At 48.7% G+C, this 20,016-nt stretch overlaps 7 protein-coding genes across 7 annotated transcripts; 5 read left to right on the top strand and 2 right to left on the bottom strand.

The window, feature by feature from the left end:
• Positions 1 to 761: 761 nt before the first annotated feature.
• Positions 762 to 2,658, top strand: F4807DRAFT_464340 (major facilitator superfamily transporter; the record flags this gene model as incomplete). The annotated part of the gene is made up of 5 exons (XM_048002106.1): positions 762 to 895; positions 950 to 1,245; positions 1,294 to 1,462; positions 1,515 to 2,221; positions 2,276 to 2,658. The coding sequence occupies 5 exons, from the start codon at positions 762 to 764 to the stop codon at positions 2,656 to 2,658; spliced, it is 1,689 nt and encodes a 562-aa protein (XP_047850399.1).
• A 629-nt stretch (positions 2,659 to 3,287) lies between these two features.
• F4807DRAFT_441745 (glycosyltransferase family 62 protein) lies at positions 3,288 to 5,814 on the top strand. The gene is made up of 5 exons (XM_047999414.1): positions 3,288 to 3,716; positions 3,819 to 4,501; positions 4,558 to 4,877; positions 4,930 to 5,025; positions 5,075 to 5,814. Exons 1-5 carry the CDS (start codon positions 3,604 to 3,606, stop codon positions 5,342 to 5,344), a joined length of 1,482 nt encoding a protein of 493 aa, XP_047850398.1. The 5' UTR covers positions 3,288 to 3,603; the 3' UTR covers positions 5,345 to 5,814.
• A 156-nt stretch (positions 5,815 to 5,970) lies between these two features.
• F4807DRAFT_441742 (uncharacterized protein) lies at positions 5,971 to 11,637 on the top strand. The gene is made up of 7 exons (XM_047999413.1): positions 5,971 to 6,729; positions 6,787 to 9,299; positions 9,349 to 9,635; positions 9,685 to 10,030; positions 10,082 to 10,574; positions 10,625 to 11,007; positions 11,064 to 11,637. The coding sequence occupies exons 1-7, from the start codon at positions 6,252 to 6,254 to the stop codon at positions 11,334 to 11,336; spliced, it is 4,773 nt and encodes a 1,590-aa protein (XP_047850397.1). The 5' UTR covers positions 5,971 to 6,251; the 3' UTR covers positions 11,337 to 11,637.
• A 106-nt stretch (positions 11,638 to 11,743) lies between these two features.
• On the top strand, positions 11,744 to 13,052 carry F4807DRAFT_441741 (RNA-binding domain-containing protein). Its single transcript, XM_047999412.1, has 3 exons — positions 11,744 to 11,881; positions 11,980 to 12,293; positions 12,398 to 13,052. The coding sequence occupies exons 1-3, from the start codon at positions 11,856 to 11,858 to the stop codon at positions 12,796 to 12,798; spliced, it is 741 nt and encodes a 246-aa protein (XP_047850396.1). The 5' UTR covers positions 11,744 to 11,855; the 3' UTR covers positions 12,799 to 13,052.
• F4807DRAFT_441735 (vacuolar ATP synthase subunit D) lies at positions 12,979 to 14,589 on the bottom strand. The gene is made up of 6 exons (XM_047999411.1): positions 14,270 to 14,589; positions 14,088 to 14,200; positions 13,644 to 14,029; positions 13,574 to 13,583; positions 13,476 to 13,516; positions 12,979 to 13,416 (listed from the first exon to the last, which is right to left on the bottom strand). Exons 1-6 carry the CDS (start codon positions 14,282 to 14,284, stop codon positions 13,202 to 13,204), a joined length of 780 nt encoding a protein of 259 aa, XP_047850395.1. The 5' UTR covers positions 14,285 to 14,589; the 3' UTR covers positions 12,979 to 13,201.
• Positions 14,590 to 14,722: 133 nt separating this feature from the next.
• On the top strand, positions 14,723 to 17,892 carry F4807DRAFT_254787 (TPR-like protein). Its single transcript, XM_047994423.1, has 3 exons — positions 14,723 to 14,996; positions 15,071 to 15,241; positions 15,316 to 17,892. The coding sequence occupies exons 1-3, from the start codon at positions 14,934 to 14,936 to the stop codon at positions 17,572 to 17,574; spliced, it is 2,493 nt and encodes an 830-aa protein (XP_047850394.1). The 5' UTR covers positions 14,723 to 14,933; the 3' UTR covers positions 17,575 to 17,892.
• A 762-nt stretch (positions 17,893 to 18,654) lies between these two features.
• F4807DRAFT_254830 (uncharacterized protein) lies at positions 18,655 to 19,675 on the bottom strand. Its single transcript, XM_047994424.1, has 4 exons — positions 19,673 to 19,675; positions 19,416 to 19,607; positions 19,184 to 19,317; positions 18,655 to 18,943 (listed from the first exon to the last, which is right to left on the bottom strand). The coding sequence occupies exons 2-4, from the start codon at positions 19,528 to 19,530 to the stop codon at positions 18,842 to 18,844; spliced, it is 351 nt and encodes a 116-aa protein (XP_047850393.1). The 5' UTR covers positions 19,531 to 19,607; positions 19,673 to 19,675; the 3' UTR covers positions 18,655 to 18,841.
• Positions 19,676 to 20,016: the final 341 nt, after the last annotated feature.

The raw sequence follows: 20,016 nt of genomic DNA, 5'->3' as shown, positions 1-20,016 counted from the left end.
GACGAGTGTGGATCATTGGCATCTGGGGAACGGGGCTAAGCCTGTATCTTGTTTTCAGCTGCCTATAGCGAATGTTTGTCGCTTCTGGGCGGTGGATAATATGCATGCTTTCGCGGATATAAGTGGTCCCCTTATAATCTCCGCGAGCCGCCTCGGCAAGGGACTGCAGATTGATGAGGCGGCTGAAAGCTCGTTGGCCATAGCAATAATTCGAAGGGAATCTGTATCGGTCTGAGCAAGCGAAAGATCCCAAAACAATTGGCACCAGGGCCCATACGGCCGTGAATGCTATCTAAGGGATACAATGTTACCGATCAGATGGGAGCTAGTCACCCCAGGACAACTCGAAAGGGGCTGTGGGTGGGGTTAGAGTCACACACTCGAGCAAGCAAAAGCGAGCTACAATCTTAGAAAAATCCTATCGGGTCGTAGTCTCAAAAAGCGTGTAAGTAGCCTTTGGGCAACAGCCGAGGTAACGATAAGAATCACAATGAGTAACAAAAGTTCTTTGTTCACTTTCGTCTGATTGGATTCTAGGTTTGTATTTGCTCGAGATAAGTATGCCCAGTGCGGCCATCTAGCGACAAGCTGGCAGCAGGGTCTAGATGACATATATGGGTACCACACGTGTATCTGAGGGTAGTGAAGGATCGTGACACCATGGATTTCGGGTCGAGTCATCCTTGTTTCGAGATTCTTCATAAAACTAAAATTCCTCTTAATTACTGAAACGTATTCTGGCTTTCCTCAAGATATTGGTCATGGAGCCGCGTCTAGAACATGCCAACAGGAGCGAGGATGCCGAAACTATCGCTGTCGGTTCGAGCGATTCAAGTTTACAACTTGAACTCCGTCCAGAATTGCCTTGGCTTCGCTACTCGATTCTCAGTGTCGGGTAAGCTTGAACCTTTTCGACATCCTTCGTCGTCATTAGTTAACGCAAGACTAGAATTCATGTGGGTTTGCTACTATCGTTTCTCGATACTTCGATCGTCGCCACCAGTCTCTTCGCCATAGGGATTGAATTCAAGGCATTGGCGACGGTGAATTGGATAGCCTTAGCCTATTCCCTAGCATATCTTGGATGTGCTGTACTGTTCGCTCGAATATCCGACATCATCGGCCGACGTAATGCGTTCCTCATATCATATCTCATCTTTATTGTATTCTCACTTGCATGTGGGTTTGCTAAAAGCTTAACCCAGTTGGTAGCTTTCCGAACTGCCCAAGGACTCGGTGGCTCTGGTTGGTGACTATCTAGGTTGTTAGTATAATACGACTGATTATTGATAGGACTGTACTCTATTACGATGATAATACTTCCCGAGATCTCACCGCGGAAAGTAGAGAAATTCATGGGAGGTATAATAGGGATTGTGATAGCTATGGCGGGTGTACTAGGTCCGATACTTGGTGGGATATTAACAGAGTATACTTCATGGCGATGGATATTCTGGATCAAGTGCGTTTCTCGTCAGAAGTAAGACGGTTTGGACATACTGATGGGTGTATAGTGGACCTATCGGCGGAGTGGCGATGCTTCTCTTCTTCCTGATGTGGCCGAAGCCTCAGTATTTGCCAAATACCGAGAGAAGAACTTGGAAGGAACTCGACTACCTCGGCTCAATCCTTCTCATTGGAGCAGCCGTACTGGTTGTATTCCCATTCCAAAACATCGGCACCATGACAGATCGGTGGTCACAGGCTGTCTTCGTTGTTCCACTTGTCATTGGGGTGATCTTATGGCTAGCTTTGTTCGCGTGGTCCATCTTCGTCGAAAAACGCTGGAACCATAGAATAGCAGCGGCGCTCCCTATGCGTCTATTGCGAAACCGTGTGTATGCTGTAGCAGTCATCAACACATTACTTACCGGATTTCCCTATATGCTTACCATCTTCGCATTCCCCCTCAGGCTGCAGATAGTGAACGGCAAGGATTCACTCATGGCTGGTGTCATGCTGCTTCCGATGTTAGGAGCAAGCGCCGTTGGTTCTGTCATTTCAGGGGCCATCAATGGAAAGGCAAACAGAACATTTGAGTTGCAGATTGTGGCCTCTTGCTTCGTAGTCCTTGGCTGCGGACTTCTATCAACCCTTTCTAGCTCATTTACGCTTGAACCGAAAGCTCTGGGATTCTTGGTCTTTGTCGGCCTTGGGTTTGGAATAATTGTTGCCACGTCAACTATGGTAGCAACGGTGGAATCGTCAAGCGAAGATCACGGTTAGTCTTCAGCTATCGATAGGCTACTGAGCTAACCTCCTGAATATATAATAGCTTCTGCGCAAGGTGTGATGGCTGAAGTTCGAGTTTTGGGTGGTAGTATAGGTATTGCGGCCTCCTCTGCTATTGTAGGGATTAGAATCAAAGACCAGGTCGGAACTTTGAAAACTGGCTGGCTTCCTTCACCTGCAGGTGCTGGTGGCAGTCTGACTCGTGCTCAACAGATCGCTGTCAAACAAGCATATTCCGACGCATTCGACGAAGATATGCGTGTATGTACAATCATTGGAGCGTTTGCAATACTTGTTAGCTTTTGCATGTTGAGTCGGAAGCGGCTGGCCGTGGTGGAGCACACTGAGCAGCATACGAAGGAAAGGGCCGAAGAAAGGAACTCTGCTCGAACTTCGACAGCTCCCACTGATGGGACTATTCTATAAATTGTCCCATTCGGTCGTAAAGGGAGTAGAGACGTTTATAGAATCTGGCACGGGGATTCGACGCTTAGTTGCGTCTAAGCATGAGAGGCCAATGGCTTTTATTTGATGATTTATAGGCAATTCTAAGCGAGTTTCTCAAAAGACTGACATGACGTCGGATATTTGTTTGCATTTAGTCATGTGGTAAATGGGTTATGGGCTTCGTGGAGAATTGAGAGACAACTCAATAAGCTATTATGATAAAATGATAATTGATTCTAAGAATAGTGAGGATATCATGGCTGATCATCTGGACGCCTATCATCTTTCAGATCGACCAACATTACATGTTCGTTAGGTATACTTACTATTTTATCGTCGGTCTCAAATATGAACATTGAAAAAGCCAGAAGAGCATGAATCAAATGAAATAAAAAAGAGCTGAAAAGCCGGTCGAAGTCTGTACCATGGTCTGTGCACATGAAGTCTCCATAAAATAAAAGATTGACCAATCAGGCTCGAAATTCGGTACCATTCCAACTTGAAACGGCTTCAATAAATGCTAGCGTGGCTTGGCAGAGGATGGCTCATCCTCGTTACATGCCTATCGGTGTTCTAATTTGAGTGATAGATGCTAGCGTAATTGGCACGTTTCTGAAGTCGACACCTTTTTGATTATTCCGTCTCTATACCTCGTATTGATTGTAATGTATTCCACGACGGCGGCGACGGCGGCGCGAAATTGAAAAACTACCTTCCAATTTTCGAACCCCACAATTTCGACCTGTTTACTGTCGGCTTATAGGATTCGTTGTCCTATTCTCGCCCATGAATCCGTGAAGGCATCTCGCGTCTATAGACATCAGCCCAAACGGCGGTCTTCCTTTAAAGATAGGTCGTACGTCCGTAGCGATCTCGAAATCTTCCTGCGCGCGCTCTCATCAGCGTGTCGCCCCCATTTTCCGAATGTTACCCTCATATGCATCTTCGACCGGTTCTAAGATGATGTCCCGGCATCATTCCACCGGAATCTCCAATGGCTACCCGCGGAACAATACCTTCGATATCTCCCCTCACAGGTTCGTTGCCTCCCTTCGTCCCTGGCGCGTTAACGAAGCTTGACGACCGGCTCCATATGGCCAGCCGTTTTGAGAACCATTTACTGACTTATAGTCAATCAGATTCCAACCGCGCGCCGCGACACCTGCAGCTCGTCGACGGAAAAACCTCCTAACGCGGCTGGGTATAATCGCTTTCGTCGTCTTTTTGATTTGGCTGTTCATCTCATCGGGAAGCGGAGTATTTACGTCAATCTTTTCACTAGGTCTCATAAGTACAAGTAGCGATGTTTTGATGGATACTGTCCGATATTACGACCTGTCGAATGTTCAGGGAACTGCTCGCGGCTGGGAAAGAGAGGAACGCATTCTCATGTGCGTGCCTCTACGAGACGCCGAACCACATCTCAACATGATGTTCTCACATCTTCGCAACTTTACATACCCTCACCACCTTGTCGACCTTGCTTTCCTCGTTTCCGACTCGAAAGACAGAACATTGGAAGTACTTGTCGAGAAGCTCGAGGAATTACAAGCTGCAGAAGACCCGAAACAACCTTACGGAGAAATATCAATCATCGAAAAAGACTTTGGTCAGAAGGTCAACCAAGATGTGGAGAGTCGGCACGGATTTGCGGCACAGGCAAGTCGCCGAAAGCTGATGGCCCAAGCGCGTAATTGGCTGTTAAGCGCAACCCTTCGGCCGTATCATTCATGGGTTTATTGGAGAGACGTCGATGTCGAGACAGCACCATTTACTATTCTAGAGGACTTGATGCGTCACAACAAGGATGTCATTGTTCCAAGTGAGCTTTTCTAAGAATCGTTGCAGCCGTTTATCATGTTACTGATACTATTACAGATGTTTGGCGACCACTTCCTGACTGGCTTGGGGGCGAGCAACCATATGACTTGAACTCGTGGCAGGAGTCTGAAACAGCGCTTGCGCTTGCAGATACCCTAGACGAAGATGCTGTGATTGTAGAGGGATACGCCGAGTACGCTACATGGCGGCCTCACCTTGCCTACCTCCGTGACCCATACGGTGATCCAGATATGGAAATGGAAATTGATGGCGTCGGAGGTGTTAGTATTCTCGCTAAGGCGAGAGTATTCAGATCGGGTGTCCATTTCCCGGCCTTCAGTTTTGAAAAACACGCTGAAACCGAAGGCTTTGGCAAGGTAACGTCCCCCATTACCCTACGACTCGATTTGATATTAACGATATGCATAGATGGCTAAACGCATGCAATTTTCTGTTGTCGGACTTCCTCATTACACGATCTGGCATTTGTACGAACCCAGTGTGGATGATATTAAACATATGGAGGTACGTTAATAATTCAATTTTTTTATGGAGACGTGCTAACTCGAAACAGGAGATGGAGGCTGAGCGTCAAGCTAAGGAGGCTGAAGAAAAGGCCAAACAAGACCGGGAGAAGAAGGTAAAGGAGCAGTTCAGTGACGCCAATGCTCAATGGGAACAAGACAAGTCCGGTATACAGAACTTGGCTAAGGAGGCTCAAAAAGAACAGAAAGAGCAAAAAGTCGAGTCCAAGGTGGAAGATTCAAGTCAAGATTCCAAAAAGCCAGCTGATAATAAGGTTGAAGAGCAGCCTAAGAACAACCAATTTAGGGTAGCGGCCTAGAGTAGAGAGCGATCTCTAGGATATAATTACGGGTATAGCCTTCGATTGCACTTATGTTCTTTGCCGCAATGCCGGACTTGTTGTCCATGAGCACAGGAAGATATAAAAAAAATCGGGTTGGACCAAGGGGAAGGGTAGGCGTGCACACATTTGATCAAATATGGTCGTGTACAATACGAGGACCATGGTGAGGATCATGGCACGGCGTTTCTGGTAGTGTCGACGCATGATTACGAAGCATGGAAGTTTTTATTTTGAACTGGGCGTGGCAATGGAGTTGCGTTGTTAATTGTATAGACCGGCCTCGAGGCTACATTACTAGTAGATATTTTGTTCCACCTATGTCCTGGCGATTTCGTTTCTTGACGAGCTAGCTATCTAGATGTAACTAATATCTTCGGTTTGATTTCACGTTTATGGTATAAGTGATGAAGAAACATCCATGAATGGATTATTGAATTATTATTAAATTCGGTTCCCCTTTATTGTGATCTGGAAGCCACGGGCTTAGGTAATACTTAGTAAGGTAGGGGTTGCCGCCACGCTGTTATAATCGGATTAACACTTGCCGATTATAGTTCGGCCAGCTGGCGACAGTTTTCTGGCACGTGCAAGACTTCTAAGGACCCGACGCCACGGCGATAGGATAAGATCTACGATACTACTATTCACGACAGCTTGTCCATACCTACATATTAAACGTCATTGGACAGTAAGAAAGGGTCTTGGATCATTCAAAACGTAGCGACGCCTACACGAACCCCTCAAAGTCCAATTCCGCATTTCGCATGCTAATTTCTAGGGCATAACCTTGCCGTATTGTATCTTCGAGATCTTCGAGTGCGCGACAACGATATCGAGTCCTAAACCCCCTTCCATAAATCTAGTGGCGCCTTCGTAGGCGACGATGAGTCGGGATGAACACGAAAATAATACAATGGAACAAGAACTTGCGCCCGAGTCGAATAGCTCGGGTCCCCAGCCTCATCAAAGCGCGATAGGAAGCGCCGCAGCAAATGTCAATGCTCAGTCGCCCAATACCCAATACCGAAGCCGGCCAGTAACAGTGGCTGTTGACCCCGTGTCTCTAGTCATCTCAGAATGCATATCGGTTACTTCTGCTATGCGAAAGCATGCTCGGTGGGCGGGCTCGTCGGTATCTTCCATACTTGGAGGTAATCCGAATCCCGTCCAGCTAGGTCCGCCTAGTCCTTTCCTACGGCCGGGTAGTAAGAGCTCTACAGCTAGCTTCGGAGCAGACAGCACTCAGGACTTTGGAGTCGCAAATAGGTGGGGACTACGCGGAAAGAAGGGGAAGAGCTTCCAGGACAATCCTTTGATGGCTGGGTTTGGTCGCCTGCGTCATGAACTATCAAGCTGCAAAGGTAAATACTAGGGATCTCTTGTGTGACTAATAGAAGCAATGTTGATCCGACCCTCAGATATACACGAGTTCGATGCCCCGGCACTCCTAAATCCATTCCTTCAAGTGATTCAAGCTTCCTCGACGTCCGCTCCTATAACTATACTTGCGCTGAAAGCGATCCGGAAATTCCTCTCTTATGGATTCATCAGCCCTGGCTCGCCACGATTCCCCCTTGCCATGCAATCTCTGTCGACAGCGATAACACACTGTCGTTTCGAGGCCAGCGATTCTGCTCAGGATGAGGTGGTACTGCTTATGATCCTACACCTCATGGAGGATATGCTCTCTGGTCCGGGTGGCGCGTTGCTAAGCGACGAAAGCGTCTGCGAAATGATGGAGACAGGTTTAACTATGTGCTGCCAGTCACGTTTATCCGAACTCCTCCGTAGGACGGCTGAAGCGGCTATGGTCCGTATGTGCCAGATCATATTTGAGCATCTCAAACATCTGGAAGTCGAAGCCGGTGACGACTTGGAGGCTTTAGATAACCAAACCAACGGAGATATGGAAGGCGTTAAAATGATTCCATCCACCAATGGAAACGATGTTATCGCATCTTCTGATGCACCTCCAGCTAATGAGCCACGAGAATCATCAGGATCGGAGAACACCGGCCAGGAAGCGGAGGACGGATCCAGAAGAGAATCCGAGGAATCCGACGACGATACGGAAATCAAGCCATATTCATTGCCGTCTATGAAAGAACTATTTAGGGTTCTCGTAGATCTCTTAGATCCCCACGATAAGCAGCAAGGTGATACGATGAGGGTCATGGCGTTACGCATCATTCACGTTGCATTGGAGGTTGCTGGTCCTTCTATAGCAAGACACCCGGCTCTAGCCCTGGTTGCCGAAGACCGTTTATGCCGACATCTTTTCCAGCTCGTTCGATCTGACAACATGGCCATTCTCCAAGAATCACTTATCGTAGCTGGAACGTTGCTCGAAACCTGCAGAGGTGTCTTGAAGCTCCAACAGGAGCTTTTCTTATCCTACCTCATCGCATGTTTGCACCCACCAGTAGAAATACCACGTGAGGCTAACATTGACCCTTCGCTTTACGATGGTATCCCGCAGAGGCCGAGCGGTGTAAAGCCTCCCCCATCCCAAGCGGGTAGTGGGAGGTCCACACCAGTTCCGGTTAAGGACCGGCAGAAGCTGGGCATGGAAGGTGGTGCACGCAAACCGGATGCTCGTCAAGCAATGGTCGAAAGTGTCGGCGCTCTGACCCGAATGCCGGCTTTCTTAGTCGAGCTATTTGTGAATTACGATTCAGATGCGAATCGAGGCAACTTGTGTGAAGATATGATCGGTTTGCTTTCAAGAAGCGCTCTACCCGACTCCGCGACTTGGAGCACGACTAGCGTTCCTCCTCTGTGTTTAGATGCTCTCCTTGGTTTCGTCCAATCCATAGCAGAGCGTCTAGATAACGAACCGGTTTCGGATGGATTGCCCGATCAAGCCACATTGCGAGATGCAAGGCGAAGGAAGAAGATAATTGTCAAGGGCGCGACTAAATTTAATGAGAAACCGAAAGAAGGGCTAGGGTATCTTAAGGAACAGGGAATTATCGGTGATGACGCTGCGTCAGCCGCCAAGTTTCTCAGAAGTACATCACGCATTTCCAAGGCCGTTCTTGGTGAGTTCCTCGCGAAAAGGGGCAATGACGAGTACTTGGAGGCATTTTTGGATCTATTTGACTTTTCTGGCAAGCGGGTCGACGAAGCAGTCCGGCTTCTTCTCGAGAGCTTCCGGCTTCCAGGCGAGTCGCCGCTTATCGAGCGCATAGTGACTGCCTTCGCGAAGAAGTATTTCGCATCTTCGGGCTCAGATATCGTCAAGAGTGAAGATGCTGTTTTCATCCTTACGTACGCGATTATCATGCTGAATGTCGATCAACACAGCCCAAAGCTCAAAGGCAAACAGCGCATGGAACTAGTGGACTTCGCTCGCAACCTACGAGGTGTCAATGCTTTAGAAGATTTCCCTCCTGAATTCCTCGAAGCTACTTTCGAGGCAATCAAGACCAATGAGATTATTCTCCCCGATGAGCATGATAATAGACACGCGTTCGATTACGCATGGCGAGAGCTTCTGCTCAAGACTGAGTCGGCAGGGCCGTTGGCGCTCTGCGATACCAATATCTACGACGCCGATATGTTTGCTGCTACCTGGAAGCCCATCGTCTCGACATTGTCTTATGTGTTCATGTCGGCAACAGACGATGCGGTCTTTTCCCGAGTCGTCACTGGATTCGACCAGTGTGCTCAGATTGCTTCGAGATATGGCATCGCGGATGCACTCGATCGTATTATCCAGAACCTCAGCTACATGACTACATTAGATACAGATGACCTGTCGGACACTGCTCTCAACACGGAAGTCAAGGTATCGGATGATAGTGACAGCGTTATGGTTAGCGGACTCGCCGTTAAGCTCGGCAGAGACTTCAAAGCGCAACTCGCTACTCTCGTCCTTTTCCGTGTTGTGAAGGGTAGTGAACAAGTCATCCGCCATGGCTGGGAACATGTAGGTTCATTCCAATACACTTTGCCTTCTCTTCGGCTAACTTGTCTAGATCATACGTATCTGGCTGAAATTATTCGTCAACTCCCTTATCCCCTCATTCTTTAATGGCGATGAGACGTTGAACTTCCCCAAAATTCCTCTCCGCACGCCATCTCAAGTCATCGACCGAGCAGCGAAAACTACCGACACGGGCTTATTTTCAGCACTATCTTCGTATATCTCTAGCTATGCGGCCGATGACCCACCGGAACCATCATCCGAGGAGGTGGAGAGTTCCTTAAGCACAGCTGACTGCATCAAAGCTTGCGATCTAGAAAGCATATTTTCCAACATTTCGTAAGTCGTTTCTGAACTAATTATCTACACATTACTAAACGTTGCGCAGGGCTCTGCCACCTAAATCATTGGCTCCACTCGTTGAAGCTTTATTGAATGAATTACCTGACGATGAAAGCTCAGCTGTTCCTGTCATCACAGTTAAGCAGGAGAGCTTGCCTTCCTCTCCATCTACTTCCAAACCATCGCCCAGGGAACCAACCTATGACCCTGCAGTGGTATATATCCTTGAGTTTTGCTCTATTCTCGCATTGAGGGACGATGAAACGATTGGACTGCTCGGCAAACCAGTCGCAGAAGCTCTTCAGATGATTTTGCGCGATTCTCCCCAACACCACCCCATTCTTGTTTCACGAGCCGCTTTCTACCAATTTAGCGTGCTAAAGGCTAGTTATGTAAGCAACACCACAGCATCGCTTAGGGGTATGCCTATACTAACAAGACAGGATCATGATTTTGTACGGGCACCTGTGCTTTTGCATGCCATATCGAGCTTCCCGCTGGAAACGCTTTCAAAGACATCACAGTTGGTTTTGCAAGGGTTGAAACTTTGTATCGAACAACCAGGCCCTCTACGGAGCGAAATTATGACTTCGCCTGACTTCTGGGTTATCTTACGCATCCTTGCGGGCAGCCCCAAGGCGTCTCCAACCGTCTTTGAGATACTGGAGGGAGGCGTATCGGGCTCGCCGTCCGCAATAATTGCGGATAACTACGAAGCTGCTATTGCCTTGCTCAATGAGTACGCTACTGCCGCTAAAGTCGGCGCAGCTGTCGAGCAGAAGGGTGAGAGAAGGCAGAGAAATGCTCGGCCCCCTAAGAAGGAGGCCAGCGATAACGCTGTCGTCTCACGGGGTGTTAAAGCTATCAATCTTATTTCTAGCATGACATCCCGTATCCCTCATTTGATGAAACAGTCACACCTTGAAAATAGCGAGGGTAAGTCCGTTTTCGTACGACCCTGCGCCACCATACTGACCATTTTACAGCTTGGTCAGCATACTGGCTACCTATTTTCCAAGCTCTAACCTCACAGTGCACCAACCCGTGCCGCGAAGTGCGATCCTTGGCATTCTCGTCTCTTCAGAGGTCACTCCTATCTCCCGAGTTAACATGCAGTGACCACAAAGAATGGACCGCTATTTTCGGGGAGGTCTTGTTCCCGCTAATCTTGAGACTTCTGAAGCCAGAAGTCTACTCCTCAGATCGGGATGGCATGAGTGAAACGAGAGTACAAGCAGCCTCGCTTCTCTGCAAGACATTCCTGCAATACCTTGTACTTCTCTCTAAGTGGGATGGCATGTTGGATCTGTGGCTCAAAATCATCGACATCATGGACAGGCTGATGAATAGTGGGCAGGGCGACAGTCTTGTGAGTCTTAAAGAAATCTCGATTGACTAATAGCTCATCGCTAACCCGGCATCTAGGAGGAGGCTGTCCCTGAAAATCTGAAAAACGTACTACTATTTATGTCCAGTAGTGGATACCTCGTTCCGCCAAGCAAGAACCCATCCCAGGAGAACTTATGGGTAGAAACGTGGAAGCGAATTGACCGTTTCCTGCCTGATTTACGCACCGAATTAGCATTAGAGGAGCCGGAAGCCGCACAGGAGGAGCAACAACCACAAGCCGAAGAGCCGGTCGAGCAGCAGGTAGAAGAGAAGGGTAATAGCCAGGAGGAGGAAGTTGCAGCAACTTAAGAACCAGGAAGAAAATACGGTGTGTTCGTATTCATTGTGGATGAGAGCTATAAGCTATAGACAGCAGGTCCAGTGCAAAGTTAGAGGAGATGGGCTGCCCCCAGTGTTATGTGTTGTATAATAGAGCGAGTTGAAAAGGGGCAGACCCTGAAGTGGAAAATACCTATATACCTTATTCTATAATAAAATGGTGACGACACGACATACGCCCTGGAAATAAGACTAGGTGAAATCCTACAAGGAATACACCCACCTGTAGTCGACTGAATGTATGTCTGCTTATCAAGGGGTACCCTTTTATGCATCTATTGATTTATGTACTTATCGAGGTACCTCCTCATTATCGATAAGGACTAAAACAGCATCTACCTTTCCTGTGCTCTAGCGTGTTGTTCCATTCCAGGTTCAAACAATCGCAACTTCAAACTTCAAACTTCAAACTTAAGTACCTGAACACCATCGTTCACTTTGAAGCGATAAAAGTACCCTAAATATTATCACGAGAGAATATCTAGCAAGATGGCTTCAGGCCCACCCATCGCCACGTATGTGTCATTGCACTCCGACACATACAAATCCCTGGCTATGTGTACCATCCTCGTCTCGTTCAAGTAGCTAACCCGATTCCTTTCCGTTTACGTAGCGTCTACGTGAAGAACCTCGAGGAGCGCGTCAAGCCGGAGCCCCTCAAGGAGGCCCTATCGACCGTGTTCTCCGAGTACGGCAACATCATCGACATCGTTGCGAAGCGCAACCTCAAGGCCAAGGGCCAGGCCTTCGTCGTCTTCGAGCGCCCCGAATCCGCCGCCCAGGCCGTCGAGGAGGTCCAGGGCTTCGAGCTCTTCGACAAGCCCATGCAAGTCGCGCTCGCGCGAACCAGGAGCGACGCGACCGTCCTGAGCACCGGCAACAAAGACGAGTTCGAGCTGCACCAGAGGAGGCGGTTGGCCGAGAAAGGTATGTCGCGATTTTCTGTATTTTGATGTTACAATTGAAGACGTGGAAAGGAAGAGAAATACAAGAGAGCCAGATGCTAACATACGCGCCCCCCCTAAAACCAGATAAAAAGAAAGCCTTAGAAGCAGCCGAAGAGCAAAAACGTCTCAAGCGCCCCGGCGCGGTGCCCGCAGCAGGCGAAGGCCAGCGACCGGCGAAGGCAGCGCGCGGGCTCAAGCCGACGGCGCCGTCGGCGGGCCCCAACGCCGTCGTGCCCGACGAGTACCTGCCGCCGAACAAGATCCTGTTCGTGCAGAACGTGCCGGACGACTACCACGACATCGAGGCGCTCACGGGCATCTTCGGGCGCTTCGAAGGGTTCCGCGAGGTCCGCCTCGTCCCCGGCCGCAAGGGCATCGCGTTTATCGAGTACGAGGCCGAGGCCGGCGCTATCACCGCCAAGGAGAATACGGCGGGTATGTCGCTTGGCGACAAGTTTATCAAGGTCACGTACCAGAGGCAGTAAGCGTAGGCTTTTGTGCTGTTTGGTTGTGGCCAGCTTTGGTGGTGGGGAGTAGAGACGGGGGATGGCATGTACGATACGCGTCTACTTATACCCTTTTTGCACTTGGCCTAATATAGACATCGTAGTAGGCAGGTAAGGTACCCATTGGTAGCAAAACGAAGTAAAAGACAAATTACGAGATTTGCTTATGATATATATTCATGTTTCTTTAATTTGCTCCTGTGCCTAGACTAGAAAGTAGAGGAATCCAAAGCCATTTCAACTTCTTGGTATCACAATAGGGGTACAGATACACAATAACGACAAGCCGATGAACCCAGCGGATAATGCAGTTCAAGCCCCGGCTAACCACCTCCCATTCACTCGTCTGAATAAGCCGTACTTAGTTCCCCACAACTTCATTCTAGAAAATGACATCGTCGTCCTCATTAGTAGCTAGCAAATCAGCCGGCGCCGAGTCATCTGGCTGAACGTCCTTTTGCCCTTCCTTTTCTTGCGCCTCCTTCTTCGCCTTCATCTCTGCGTCTGCCGCAGCAGTATCACGTTGCTTCTTGCCGGCCACCTTCTTCAACCTGTAGAACTCCTCTCGGTCTAGCTCGTCAAGCTCTGAGTTGATGTCTTACGCTAGAGTTAGCTACTTCCGTACTTGGTCCGGAACACTGAAGAAAAGGGCTTACATTTAATAGTGTTTTCTGTCCTGGGGATAATCACGTGTTCGCTATAGTCAAGTTAGTTTAGTGTTTGCGTATGAGGGTGCTAGATCGGGTTAAATTACATTGCGTTTACTAGTAATATAGTCAGCTCAGCCCTCTAGTTATTCGTCAAAACACTTCAAGAAAGCTTACCTCTTCGGTTCACAACCTTAATCACCTCGTCCAAAATCACGAATGCGGTCTGCAGACTAGCTAGCTCAACCAGCGTCTCCACCGCGCGAGCATAAGTCTCTCTGCACCGCTGAACCTGCTGTCCACCCTTTCCCAGACCAGTGAGGCCGAAGTCGTTGTTGCCCTCCGTCAGGTAGCTCTCGAAAGCGGGGAGAAGCACACCGGAGACATTGTCTTGTTTGGTGCGCAGCCGGAAGCGCGCCGATCGGGCGGATTCTTGCACTTGGTAGCCGATGTCGCCTCCTACGGCGTACGAAACTTCAGCTAGAGAGAAGGCGGCGATTTGCATGACCCGACCCATCTTGCGCTTCGCTTCGTCGATCCGGCGGGTGATTTCTCGGAAACGTCTAATTGTAGAGGTTAGACATGAGAGGACAATGAGGTCGGGGATATTAGAGAGCTTACTTGGTAAGGGCCTCGCTCTTCCTCTTCAGTAAACTGTGACCCGTCTCAGCTCCCTTGAGCTTCGACTTCATGATACCCAACGACTGTCTCGTCGGGAAGACAGCCTCGCGGTCCTAAGGGATGCATTAGCATCATACTACAACTTCATGTTCGATCCAATATGGCGGAGATTGTTGACATACTCCAGCTCCCGACATTATGTACTATCCGTTGCCTTCGACCCTTTGTATCTGTAATGTTTGGTTATGTTCGATAGGCTCCCAGCACGATGGTGGTTGTATATACAATTCGAGAGTTCTAGAGCGAAGAGGGATGGAGAATGGAAGCTGATTGGGAGGAGGTTGAAGGTAGTTGCTAGGTACTCGTGATGAACTTATCAATTAGAGTGCTGAGGTGCAGTTGCACTGCTAGCAGCTTTGATACATGACGGAGGTACCTTCCTAGCTGAAGTCGCATATGTACAAGTGGGCTTCTTCGTTGATGGTTTGGTAAATAAGTGGACACATCATCCTAGTACGTGCATTCAGCTTGCATCTAAACTCTAATAATGGCCTAATGAAAGACTAATTCTAATAGGTTGAAGGTTTGCCATGGTCCTGGAATTCAGAAAAAAATCCTAACCAATCCTACCTGATCTTTAAAATAATTTACCTAGTTGGAACCAGTCGCGCGTTCACGTCGGTCGCCTCCCACTTCGACGCACTTCGACGCCTGAGGTCGAAATCAGTCGCCAACCCTATAACCTTCTCGACGATGCCCTGACTATCTCGATTACACCGTCGACCTGCAGACATTATCTGCGAGCGATCGCGCACAACCACAATCGCTGGGATATTTCTGTTGAAAATGTCGCCAAATGGCCTGACCAATGGCATCCGAAGTGCCCGACAACCAGACCTTCACCTTGTTGTAAGTGTTCTTGTTCTACCCATTTTATTAATACTCATCCACTATGATTATAATTGTAACTAACATCGCTTTAGACAGATGAAGACGCAGTCTACGAACAGGATATCCTACGAGACCCAGGCAGTACAAAACCATGGCTAGCTTACATTCAGTTCAAGCTCCAGCATGGCACCCCCCAGGAGCAGGCCTTCGTTCTCGAGCGGGCTTGTCAGCAACTACCGAGGTCGTACAAGCTTTGGAAGATGGTAGGCAAATCCTGATTCAGTTTCCCTTGGCGATACCTTCGTATGCTCGCAATTTCAATACTAACATTGGGCAGTACTTGCAATTCCGAACCAAGCATGTCTCGAAGCTGAACGCTGCCGTCTTCGCTTCCGAGTACAAGAAGGTCAACGCCCTATTCGAGCGAGCACTAATCCTGCTCAACAAGATGCCAAGAATATGGGAGTTATACCTGAAATTCTTACTGAAGCAGCCTCTCGTTACTCTCACTCGGCGCACCTTCGACCGAGCACTACGAGCCCTTCCTATAACCCAACATAACAGAATATGGGCGCTATACAGGCCATTTGCCAACTCTGCCTCTGGCATCACGGCAGTCAAGATTTGGCGGAGGTATATGCAGGTTCATCCTGAAGATGCCGAAGACTTTATCGAGCTTCTTATTCAGGTTGGCCTTTACACCGAGGCTGTAAAGAAGTACATCGATATCTTGAACAACCCGCGATTCAACAGCAAGCAAAGTAAAGGCCATTACGAGTTATGGAGTGAGATGGTCGATTTGCTCGTAGAGCATGCCAACGAAGTTGAGACTGGCCACGAGACTGGCATCGACGTCGAGCGAATCATTAGGAGTGGTATCGACAGATTTGCCGATCAAAGGGGGAAGCTCTGGTGTGGTCTAGCGACATATTGGGCGAAAAGGGGGAGCTTCGAACGCGCAAGGGACATCTTCGAAGAAGGCATTACGACTGTTATGACTGTTCGAGACTTTACTCTCATCTTCGACAGTTATGCTGAATTTGAGGAGTCCATCATCGGCGCGCTGATGGAACTAGCATCCGAACGTACGGAATCCGGCAAAGTTGACGAAGATGCCGATTTTGATCTAGATATACGCATGATGCGATTCGAGCAACTCATGGACCGACGGCCATTCCTACTCAATGATGTATTGCTACGGCAGAATCCCAACAGCGTCTCGGAATGGGAAAAACGAGTGGCACTTTGGGGAGATAATAAAGTCGAGGTTGTGCAGACATATACCGATGCTATTGCCGCGATCAATCCCAAGAAAGCAGTGGGACCCTTTCACCAGCTGTGGGCTAATTACGCCAAATTCTATGAGAAGGGGGGTGACTTGCGAAGTGCGCGAGTCATTATGGAGAAGGCCGTCAAAGTTCCTTTCAAATCAGTTGCGGAGCTGGCCGATATGTGGATCGAATGGGCTGAGATGGAACTTCGCAATGAGAACTTGGATGAGGCAGTCAAGATCATGACAAAGGCCGTGCAAGCTCCGAAGAGATCAACAGTCGACTATTTCGATGAAACCCTTTCGCCACAACAGAGGGTTCATAAGAGTTGGAAGCTATGGAGTTTCTATGTCGACCTTGTAGAAGGCGTCGGCACTCTCGAAGAGACAAAGAAGGTATACGAACGAATTTTCGAGCTTCGTATTGCTACACCACAAACTGTTGTCAACTACGCCAACCTACTGGAAGAAAACAAGTACTACGAAGAATCCTTCAAGATCTACGAGAGAGGACTTGACCTCTTCAGTTACCCTGTCGCCTTCGAATTATGGAATCTATACTTGACAAAGGCGGTGGATAGAAAAATCGGAATCGAACGGCTTCGCGACCTCTTCGAGCAAGCAGTTGAAGATTGCCCTCCTAAGTTCGCTAAGACGTTATATCTTATGTATGGCAACCTTGAAGAAGAAAGAGGCCTGGCAAGGCATGCTATGCGCATTTACGAAAGAGCGACTCGTGCCGTATCAGATGAAGACCGCGCCGATATGTTCAACTTCTATATCACCAAGTCAGCCTCGAACTTTGGAGTCCAGTCCACAAGACCGATTTACGAAAGGGCCATTGCAGCCCTTCCCGACGAAGAGGCTCGGGATATGTGTCTGAAGTTCGCCGACATGGAGAAACGGCTGGGTGAAATCGACCGTGCTCGCGCCATCTACGGCCACGCATCTCAATTCTGCGACCCGCGCACCAACCCCGCGTTCTGGACCAAGTGGGAGCAATTTGAGGTGCAGCACGGTAACGAGGATACATACAAGGAGATGCTACGGATCAAGCGCAGCGTGCAGGCACAGTATAACACGGATGTTAACTTTATTGCATCGCAAGCCATCGCACGCGCTAACCAACGAGGAGCGGGTGAAGGTACCAATGGAACAGGAGACCCCGAGGTCGCCGACGCGATGGAGCAACTCGAACGGCAGGCCCGGGCACCGGCAGGATTCGTGGCAGCGAGCGCAGGACTCGCAGGGACGATCCAAAAGGAGCTGCCTCCCGTTCCGACAAATCCAGATGCCATCGACATCGATGACATGGACGACGAATGAGACGATATTAGTTTCTAATCCCCCCAGGTGGTTTTGTACTGGTTCTTCATATTTTCATTTGGCATAAGGTTGAAGGGAGCTTAGGGAAAGGGAAACGGATGACAAATCCAATCATCATCATTTAACGGGCAGCATATTCCGTTTGTCAACGTGTGGTTTTTTTCCTTATCTTAAACTTCTTTCCTCTTTTCTTTTGCCGGTTGTTGACGGTTTTTTTTACCTTGCCGGTGGCATAGCAGCAGAGCAAAGCAGAGCAGATACCTAACTACCCTTCCATAACCTACCTTACTACTACCTTCCGTACCTACATAAACAACTTATCCGAACCAAAAGCCAATCTTACCTACTGCCTACCTACCTACCTATCCAAGTAGGTATCTATCTTAATTATTTTGTTGAGTGATACTATCCATGGATGCGCGTCGCCTGATTTTGTTACGGCATATGTCTGCCGGATGGGTGTTCGGCACGTACCCCCACATTGAAAACCGGATGGATTCGGACGCTGTTGGCGTGAGACGGGTGCTTACCTATCTTAGTCTCACTTGCCACCGAATCTAGACATGACTCGTAAGCTCTATCTGGAATTCTTCATACGTACTAATGCGATAGGAAATTCATATCGACTAAACTGAGATGAGTTTCGTCGAGATACGATCTAGGGGGTTGTTGAGAAGTGACCTGGAACATCTTGGGTGTAATAGCAATCTTCCGCGAGGACCCAGCCAGGTACCGCATCACATCACATCCCCTCATTATCACGAACCTTACTTCCACTTATGTACCAGAATGAATAACCATAGCAGTCATTTCATAGAACAGGGAGCAAATTCGAATCGAATTCTGTATATTTATTTCTTTTTTGTTCATAGCGAAGCGAAACGTAAGAATTGAATTTTCGACGAGAATAAAACAAGGCAAGTTCGTGCCGGGTTACCTATACAACCTCTCCCCACCGTCGTCATCAGCACCCCCATCAACATCAGAATCAAATTCCGCGATACCCTATGTATGTAATACAGGCGAACGAATCAACCAGCCCCTTCAAGCACAGGAGCCCCGGACCCATCAACACTTTCTTCTTCCTTCCCAGCGAGACCTCGTCTTCGTCTTCGTTGTAGACTCGACGGTTACGTATGTGCGTGTGTACGAGTTCGAATTCGTAGGTGTATTCGTGGGGGGAGGTGTCTCTGTCTCTGCGGTGGTGTCGGTTATGACCCTCGCGACCCCGACCCTATTCCATCAGCGGCAGCCACACGGTCCGTCCCTATTGGCTGCCTTTGCGCTGCTCGTTGGCACTCCCGTGGTTGTCTTTGAGGGCGTTGCCGACGCTGCCGCGGCGACTAGACCCGGCGCTCGACATGGACCACTGGAAAGTGATGGTCAGTATTAATGTTAAGTCTGACGTCGCTGTTTATCCACCTCCGCACCTCTCCGCAAGGGCTCAAGGGTTTAGGGTGTAAGACATGTCTCGGGAAATATAATATGTCGGTTGGAGAGGGGGTTAAAAACAACTCCGACTTTTGAGACAGGAGTAAAAAGGGGAAGGGGAGGAGAGGATAGACCGGGCAGACCGGAGTGGAGTCTGAAAGGGTGCTGGAATACGTACACGCTTCGAGTGCGCCTTGTGGAATTCCTCGACGGCATCGCGGTTGCGTTCGACGTGGCCGTCTCTGGACGAGGGCGTGGCGTAGATGCTGCCCTTGCGCTTCTGGAAGCGTGAGGGAGGTGTCTTGGATGCGTCTATGACATCTCATGTCAGTATACTGGAAAAAATATCAAAAATTCGTGGAGATTTGCTTCGGTATATTGTAAAATGCTCATATAGGGGGAAGACTCACCCCATTCGTCTGTGTTTGAGTAGTCTCGCGACGAAGTTCGTTCCCTGGCTGGCGGCTGTTCACCGGCGAAGCCATTCGTGAATTGGGGTGCTTGTGTTTGAAAGCCTGTTGCCATCGTAGTTGTGTTTGGGTTGAATAGGTATGGTACAGGTGTAATAAAAGTCTAGGAGTAGCTACGTATTAGCTTCAAGACTATAGGATATGTTGGTAGAATGGACGATATTGTAGCTCGTCTTCAAAGAATAGAATAGAAATACCTTAGGTAAGAAGTGTGTAATAAATAGTATGTTTTCTAATTTTAATAAGGTATGAAGTTGAAAGGATCGAGATCTGTATAAGACTAATACTTTTCTTTGACCCAGATATCTGGGTTTTGAGACCCTTTATACGATGAGAAGGAGCAAACCACATGCAAACAGGGGGACAGATAGAGTTTGGGAGTACCTCGCCTTCCTTGGCTCCATGTACGTAATTCCACCCGATCTTTCCTCGAATTGCGAGACATCGATTGATGTGGCGGAGTAATCGACTTCTCTCTCCGTCTCCGTCTCCTTCTCCTACTCCATCTGTCCATCTCTCCATGTGTCCATCTCCCCACGAG

This window comes from Annulohypoxylon truncatum (genome assembly GCF_022578515.1).
Source record: "Annulohypoxylon truncatum strain CBS 140777 unplaced genomic scaffold F4807scaffold_39, whole genome shotgun sequence".
Classification (NCBI taxonomy): Eukaryota; Fungi; Ascomycota; class Sordariomycetes; order Xylariales; family Hypoxylaceae; genus Annulohypoxylon; species Annulohypoxylon truncatum.
Note: the sequence above shows the minus strand (reverse complement) of the source record. Positions and strands in the feature narration are given on the sequence as shown.